Here is a 9,162-nt window from a genome sequence, read left to right on the forward strand (position 1 = left end):
CAAATTCTATTGTCTCTTTGGGTTTCGTATTGATCGGCCACGTTTTGTTTTACAATTAACAAGTCACCTTGCCACCTTATATAATTGATATGAGAGTAACTAATTCTAATCTTTATTAGAATAAAAGACTAAGCCCATTTTCATTAATTGCTTAGCCCACGTGCAACCATTGAACATTACGTGCATATGAAAATTATATAATATTACATTCATATTATATATCATATATAATATAAATAAATGTATAAAACCCTAAATATTTATGATCCAATTTGTTTAGGTGTGTGACCCTGTAGGATCATATACTATTAGCAATGAATTCACAATTCATAGATTATAAGCGGTTTCTAGCAAAACATTATAACCACCTAATATTATACAATTGTCGAACCTTGACGTTACGACTTTATCAAGAGTAAGTACAAATGATTTTAGGACATTTCCAACAATCTCCCACTTGTACTATAATCATCTATTCTCATAACGATTTAATACACATAGCTGCAATATGACTCTCATACTTAGGCCATAGAAGAGGCTTGGTCAAACGTGCCTACCGCGAGAGGCGGGATATAAAAAGCGTTTTGGTGTCGTAGGTTCAAGACGGTCGTGTATGTTGAGTCGGTCAGAGTCTATGGATTGATGTGTGTGACAATGAGTGAGATCATTGTATTGGGTGATCGTTAGGTTGTTAGAAATGTAGAGAACTGTGAATGATTGGTAATGATGTTGTTAGGAAATGTTAGGTTGCATTTATTGATTGTAGTGGCTAGTCAGCCCTAGTTCCCGCATAGAGTAGTATAGAGAGTCATGCGGGCAGGCTGGTCTATAGTCATTTCACTGAGTAACTTGTTGCTCATTTCCTTCCTTTCCATTTCTCTGTGCGTAGGACTATAAGTAGAAGTATATGAATATGGGTGTGACGGTATTTCAAAGAAGGTTATGCGTCTGTCGACTCTTGTGACCAGTAACGGGACACGTAGGGTTGTCTAAATGAGTAAACACGTGTCCATAACCCCCTTTTCGGTAACCCTGTCGGATCCCGGGGAATCGGGGCGTTGAATAAATGGAAAGAAAAGAAGGGTGTTGAATAAATCAACCATGGTATATAGTCTAATGATTATCTTACAAATTAATCCCTTAATGTATTACACCGCAATGATGTACAAAAAAATGGCGGTTGTTTCGACCAATCAGTTCAGACAATTTGGTGGAGCCATCTTGCCAGAGGCAGAACCTTCAATGTTCTCACATAACGCCGTTGCGGGCCCGCCGTTTCCACTGTACGATAAGTTTACGTCAATTAATTGAACATTCTTGCAAGGAAAGAGTTTGCTACATTGAAATTTCACAGCTTCTTTGTTCATCGATGATCCCCAAATGTTATTTAACGTCACGTTTTGGATCTGAACATGAGAATCTCCCTGGAAAAAATGTCATAATGCAACCTGTTAAATCAAATGAGAGTCCTTAAACAAAAATTAAGAAATATAGAATCTTGTTTCTCCCATAGTCATTAAGTTACCTTTTTTTTGCATTGCGGGTAAGGGCAATACTGCTGATCGATGTTTATAGGGCTTTGAACATCGATCATTTGTATATTCTCATATAGGAAGTTGGATATTGCAATCTCTGTAGCCGAAGATTCCGATGTCTTGATCCTAATACCGTCACTAGTGCCCGTAAAGACCGTATTTCTAACCGTTAAGCCCTCAACATTCTTCTCGTCCTTGTTCTTTCCCAAGCTTCCAACACTGATCCCATGTCCAGGACCACAAGTGACGTTATAGATAAATAAGTTTGTATTTCCAGAGAGGATAGCGATACAATCGTCCCCTGTGCCAATGTGAGTGTTCGAGATATTAATATTGCTTGAAAAGCCTACTTTGATCCCGTCAGTGTTGGGGCTATCGCCGGGAGCTGTTATGTTGACACCGGCGATGGTGAAATTATCAACGAAGTAAAAATTGAAGTGTCCTGCTTTACTGTTTAGTGATGTTATCCCTTCGATCCTTGAATTGTTCACGAAATCAAATCCCATGCTCTGCAAAATGTATTGAAAGATTTTAAGCTCAGAACTTGTACTGAAATAAGACTCCGGATGAATTAGCGGCTTTGTTACAGAATCCCTCAAACAGTTTCCATTTATATAATAGTACCAGACTATGAAGAAAAAGAGTGCTTTTTTCCGTTTGTTACGTTGGGAAATTTTCTTTTTAACACTAAAGACTATTTTAACTTCAACACCATCGTTACAAGCTAAGCCGGCGGATCAGACTTACATCCCGGAGTGAAAACATAAAACTAAACAGAAAGATAATTACAGCACAAGCATACAACTAGAAGATCAAGAAAATTAAACAGATCCAGAGTGGAGATAGAACAAATTGCATGTAGACTTAGAATGAGAATTAGGCCTGGGCATTTTAACCTCGACCCGAAGACCCGAACCGGAACCGACTCAAAAATACCCGACCTGGAATCGAACAAAAAATTTACAAGCACCTTTTGGGTCTAAATTTTTTTTATCCGAATGAACCGGAACCGAAATAGAACCGACCCGAATAGACCTGGACCCGAAAAGAACCGACCCGAATAGATCTGACCCGATAAGAACCGATTTGTACCCGACTTAAAAACATGTATATCTAAAACTATGATGTTTTTGTGTTCTATTATATATATATTATTTTAAGATTTAGTTGAAATATCTTTTGTTAACAACATTTGTTATTATTTTTTTAACATTTATTAAGTAATACAAAGCTTTAAAATATAATATTTAGAGTTTTAAAATGTTTTATTTTAATTATTAATAGTTTCAATTAAGTTTTTGTGTAAAATTTTAGATATATATGACAAATATTCAACTAAAGTTGATGGAATTGAGTATATCATGTCCTTTTCAGATTCCAAATACCTGGATCCGATGTGGACGCGAAAAATTACGGGTATTTTATGGGTATTTTAATTATAGACCCGAACCGACCCAGACTCGAGAAGAACCGACCCGAACCCGAACCAAAAATTTCTAAGTACCTATTGGGTCTAAATATTTAGGACCCGAAAAGACCCGGACCCGAAAGAAACCGGTCCGAACCCGACCCGAAGACCCGAACGTCCATGCCCCAGACTCATAAATAATTATTTTAATTCATCAATAATAAAACACTGAAGAATTTTTTTTTGTAAGATACTGTCAAGATTTTGTTCTTTTTTTTAATTAAAAGGTTATATGTAACGACACAGAGAAGTTCAAGAAATCGTGCGTACCACAGCAAGTCTAGGACAATTATCGTTCTTGTTGCAGTTATTAAATGGCCATGACTCTTTTCCCTGACCATCGATGGTGCCGCTGCCAGAGATGGTGAGATAGTTTATGTAGGCGAAATTCACCCATGTCTCCTTTTTAATGTCGTCGTTATTCGTTGGAGCCAATAAGACTCCATCGATGACAAAATAAGTCTGACAATTGCATGGTCCAGCAAACGTTACGCCACCAAGATAGAAGGCTCCTTTTGGTACATACACTTTGCTACGTCCCTTCCATGCGCATGCATCTCTCCACGCATTTGTAAACGCCTGATAAATTACATTGAAAACAAAGCAGGACAATTACAAGACAATAATTAATAGTGATTAACTGAAACTAATTAAAACCAAGAAATGGTGGCTATAAAATAAAGGGTTTCAAATTTTGTGTTTCTGGGTGTAGGTCATTTTTACAATTCAAAAAGTCTATGAAAAAACGTTTTAAATGAGAAACATGTATTTTTATAGAAATATTTATCATTAGTATATATTTCGTCATCTCAAGCTCGAGGATCAATACTAAGCAAATTTATACAAAATAAAACAAAATGAAGTTAATGTGAATAAAAGACGATACTCTTCCCTCTTTTTTATTCTTTATCAAAAAAAAATGTAAAGTGTTTTTCAGTTCCTTTTACTAGTTTCTTTTGTTGTATTTTCATATTTTGGTCCTGAGTTTATTTTAAATTTCGGATTGAACTTTATCAAAATATTTTGAAAGAATTGTAAATAGAATTCAAAGAAAACTAAAACAATAGATGAAGATGGGGTACATTTGCATCATCCGCTGTAACGTCGCCTTTTGCACCATAGCTTTGGACATCGAAGACTTTTGGTTCAGTGGCCGGAGAACTTGAGACGGTGACGAACAAGAGAGATAAACACAAAGCCTTAAACGCAGTATTTATGGAAGCCATCTTCTTGTTTAGCTGGATGCTAGCCTTTTATGCTTCTTCTGTTCTTTTTGTTTAGTATTTGAAATAATAAAAATGAGTTTTCTCAAATAGATTTATAATAAAACAATTTGATTCCTATCACTCCATTTATTATAATTCCACCAATTCCTTATTATTTTTCTGTATGTCAAGAAATCTACGTAAAATGGAACCTTTCATTCTTGTTACCAACTCTAGATACAATATGATTTCTTTCTTTTATCACACTGCTAAAGAAGAAAAATACAGATGTATGTTATATTTTCGGGTTTCGGAATCTAGGCATATATCAGTTATTATGTATGAGATTAAAAACATTGTATGAACATAATATAAAGTTAGAAACGTAATCTGGTTTTATCACAATAGGGGGTCTGGATCTTGTAATACATTAGTGATAAGCAGATTCTTTAACCATCTAAGAGCATGTTTATTGCAGAACTCTTAGGTTGGATTTCTTATCGTAATATAAGATACTATTTCTTAGCTTTTAACTAAAAAAGCTAAGAGGCGTCTCTTATATTTAAGAGACGTCTCTTAGCTTTTTTAGTTAAAAGCTAAGAGACTGTATTTTATATTACGCTAAGAGACCCAATCTAAGAGACCTATGATAAACATGCTCTAAGGATTCACTACAACACACTATTCAATACTAGGGTAGGCTCGGGTTACGCCTGAGATTTTTGTTTAGAATTTAATTTTAATTATATTAATTTTAATATATAAATATTATAATCTATAATAAATATATAAGTAGCTAAACAATTATAAAAGTAGTTTGAATTATTCATTGGTTTTCTTTTACAAATTTTGAAAAATTTAGTATCCATTTTTTTGTTGTTATTGGAAATTATATGTAAACTGATGGGCAGAGTGAACAAAAATCAATTAATTTTTAGTTATGATGTTTAATTGGTTGAATTTTTTTAATTTTGTCATAATCTAAAACATTTTAATACAATAATTCAACATTCGGTAAACTACAAAATTAACTACAACGTTAGCACATCACAAAATTAACATCACAAATTTATAATATTATTGTTCTTACCATTGTTCTGAAAACTACTTGTAGCCTTCGTTTAGACTTTCGTTTTTTTTATAGTTTTGGAAAGAGAAGATATTTTTGCAAATTTAACTTGAGGAATAAAGAAAAATACCAAAACAAAAACAGTGACAGTAGCTCTGACTTATTATTTGGTAAAAAATGTTTAAGGTTAATTTGTGTATTAGCTCAGTAATTTTAATACAGAATTAGCAAACAGAAATTTTAGAAAATGGAGCCAACCCAAATTACTTATAAGTCAAGTTACAATTATAAAGAAATGAGTTAAAAAGTGTATGGAGATGGTAGAAATGGATCCTCAATTAACAAAGATAATAGAAATTCGTAATAAGGTAATGGAGAAAAATATTTCATTGCATCAAAATTCAATAGATACAAAGTCAGCTCTTTGGAATTCCGTAATCGTAGCGATTAAGTAGTCAACCAAATAGGAAAAGAAAACACTATTAGATATATGTAGTAAAATAACATAAAACACACATATCACTTAGATTATATGTATACATATCTTACTTGTCTGAGATTATGGGCATGAATCCATTAAGATTATAGATCGACGGCTGTAATTCTGTCGTTTTTTGGTTGCTCATATTGCGGTTAGATAGAAAAACAATAAAAATAATATGCTATATAACATATTCATCAATTAATAATTTTAGCTATAATAGAATTTTGGATGTATTTATTTATAAATAAAACACCAACTAGTATGTTTACATATATTAATAAATCTATCTTTCTAAAATAAAATATTTTATGTCAAATGATATATGCCAAATAAATTCAACTTCTATGTTTATTTTTGAGGAAAATATTAAATTGAAATTTAGTTGCTATATTTTTATAATTCAAATATATATGTGTGAATGATATTAATTATCAAATTATTTACCATATATTTGAAACGGTTTAAGCTACACAATTAGGAAATATTCTTAATGTCACTTGGTTTGCTTTGGTTTGTCTAAAATCGTTTTTTTTTAATTTGGTACATAAGATCTGGTTTGACTAAATATGCTTCAGTATGCTTTTAATAGGGTTTATGTGTTATTGGTTTAACAGGTGTTGATGAAACTGAAATGGCTCTTATGAAGGGAATCGTAAATCACTTACATCACCAAAAATCAAGTGACGCAACCAATAAAAGTTAATATACACAAAGAATCCTTCTTTAACCTTTTTAAAGAATAGTAAGTACTTAACAGAAATACTATAATTTGGTTTGCTCTGGTACATAAAATTTATTGTTTGCTTTGGTTCATATTTGCTTTGGTTCATATTTCATAGGATCAGTGATGCAGGGCATTCTACCCTTTTGGCGGCAACTTAGCTATTTTCCAGATTTCTCGTTAATTCGTATTTTCCTAGCTATCAGTGATGCAGGGCATCTACCCTTTTGGCGGCAACTTAGCTATTTTCCAGTTAAAATTTTTGTTCGGGTGGGTTGGTGTATATGGACAGCAAGAAACCTTCTAGTCTTTGAGAACAGAACCCTCAACCCAAGTGATATCATCTGCAATGCACTACGCTAAGCAAGGGTATGGCAGGGAGCGCAACCGATAACAACACAAGCACAACGCAGCAGGATTACACTCGGCGATAATACGGTGCCTGGCACTACCTCTCTGTTTATGGATGCGGCTCGGAGACCTCAAGACAGAACTGCAGGATGTCGTTGGATCAGCTACGACTCACGTTTTGGAGAAACAATACAGGGCACTTCAACGGAATTGTTCGTCACATCACCCCTGATGGCTGAGGCGCTAGCGGTTCGGGAAGCTCTCCTTCAAGCCAGGGACTTTCATCTATCCAATATCTGTCTCAAATCAGATAATCATGTGCTTATCAAAGCACTAATCTCTAAGCAACATCCAGTGGAGCTCTACGGAATCAATTTGGATATCGAGAACCTATCTTCATCCTTCTCATCTACTTCTTTTTCTTATGTTCCTAGAAGCTTAAACTCGGCTGCAGATGCTTTAGCTAAATCTGCCTTGTATCACGCACACCCTCTGCTACGTCTTTAAGTTTATGAATGAAATATTTGGTTGTTCAAAAAAGGATAGAAAGTTTGTTTGTACATGAGTTATTTAATGTGTCCAAGAAAGAGATATTAATTATGCAACGATTAAAAAGGAAGTTAAAGATGTATGAAACAACTTGATATTTACTAGAAAACGATTTTAAAAGGAAGTAAAGCTGTAGGAAAAAACTTAAAAATATGCAAGTTTTTTTTATACTTCAATTTTAATAGAATGGATATATTACAAGTATTTTTTCCAAGTATTTTCTTGATAAACAACTATATAACATTAATTAGACCAAAAAACTATATAACATTTTTTTTTTGATAATCCAGGTAATCCGGACACCCCGGAGGGAACCCGACTAGCGCCTAAGAGCATTTCCAACCCCACCGCAAAAAAAACTGCAAAATGAAGTGGAAAATGCAGTAATGAACAAACAAAAAAGACATTACTCTATATATGCAGTAATGCCTTTTTTGTTTGTTCGTGACTGCATTTTCCACTCCATTTTGCAGTTTTTTTTGCAGTGGGGTTGGAGATGCTCTAAGTACACCTCCGCAGAAGGTATCCTGGAGGGCCGCCTTTTTCACCCCATTTTAATCGACGGTGCTCAGCGGGATTCGAACTCAAATCTGTATTGAGGCCAAAGCTCCCTCAAAACCACTGGGCCATCCTCGCTTGGTTAAAACTAGAAACATTAACAAAACTGACTACTCAAACTGGAATAAACTTATAAAACTGACTTTTTAAAAAGGAGTCTTTGTCTCTTGCATTGCGCACAAGTTCTTCGAAAAAACCTCCCAGAGAGCGGTTGTTAGAGGAAATGTGCAGGTGAGCGTAAAGCACTCTGAAAGAGATTTCTATGTCACTTAAAAAAAATATAAGGACTACTTGTGTAGAAACCCTTAAGAAAAATGGTCGAGTATCTTTTTGGTGGTCGAGTCGCGAGCGATCAGATCGATCGAGAGGTTTCGAAGTACGAGATGGTCGAAGAATTCATCGTGAGTGAACTATGAGTTGAATAAGCTGCTCGACCATAGTTAAAAGATGTCTTAGAATGATCAGACGAACATTTTGGAAGCATAACATTTTTGGAAGCACGACGTTTTAGAAGCTCGACGTTTTAGAAGAACGACGTTTCTTAACCACGAAGTAATCCACGAAACTTCGTATCAGCGGAATATTAATTCAGAGACGTCATAATTCGGAAGCAGGATGAATACAAGCAGGACGGGATCAAAGCACGATGGGAAAACCCGAAGTTGGGCGGAAACCCTAATTTCGGTATTATGAATTTTTCAGGGAAGCCGGAGGCTCGGGAAATATTTTTCCATCAGGTCAGGATTCATTTGGAGTTTATTAAAAATACTCAGATCATCAGAACGGGCGTCGAAAAATATTGGGATTGATCGCGGGACGAATAATTCACCGGAAAGGCCGAAACTGGACGAATGGACCGAGAAGCTCGAGGTGGCTCGATCTATGAGATCAGGACGTGGTGGAAACTGCCTAGCATGGTATGTGGCAAGGGAAGCATGAGGTGTTGCAGTAAAAATGATCACAGCATGCGGAGTGACACGTAGAAGCACGAGGTGGAACGGCCAAGCACGAGATGTCGCGATGCATGCAACCGAAGCATGCGGTCTAACATGTGGAGGACGTGGTATCTCCTTGCATGGAGCCAGGCCATGCATCCAGACAGGTAGAGGGCGTGATGTCACCTTGCATGTGAGCAGGCCATGCTGAAAGACAAGTGGAGCACGAGGTGCCGCTGCGCATGCGTCCGGAGCCATGCGAAGCGACACACGGGCTGCCACACGGC

At 35.6% G+C, this 9,162-nt stretch overlaps 1 protein-coding gene across 1 annotated transcript; it reads right to left on the reverse strand.

The window, feature by feature from the left end:
• Positions 1 to 1,144: 1,144 nt before the first annotated feature.
• Positions 1,145 to 4,229, reverse strand: LOC106305171 (exopolygalacturonase-like). The gene is made up of 4 exons (XM_013741538.1): positions 4,086 to 4,229; positions 3,274 to 3,582; positions 1,526 to 2,044; positions 1,145 to 1,424 (listed from the first exon to the last, which is right to left on the reverse strand). The coding sequence occupies exons 1-4, from the start codon at positions 4,227 to 4,229 to the stop codon at positions 1,194 to 1,196; spliced, it is 1,203 nt and encodes a 400-aa protein (XP_013596992.1). The 3' UTR covers positions 1,145 to 1,193.
• Positions 4,230 to 9,162: the final 4,933 nt, after the last annotated feature.

Source organism: Brassica oleracea, chromosome C7 (assembly GCF_000695525.1).
Source record: "Brassica oleracea var. oleracea cultivar TO1000 chromosome C7, BOL, whole genome shotgun sequence".
Lineage (NCBI taxonomy): Eukaryota > Viridiplantae > Streptophyta > Magnoliopsida > Brassicales > Brassicaceae > Brassica > Brassica oleracea.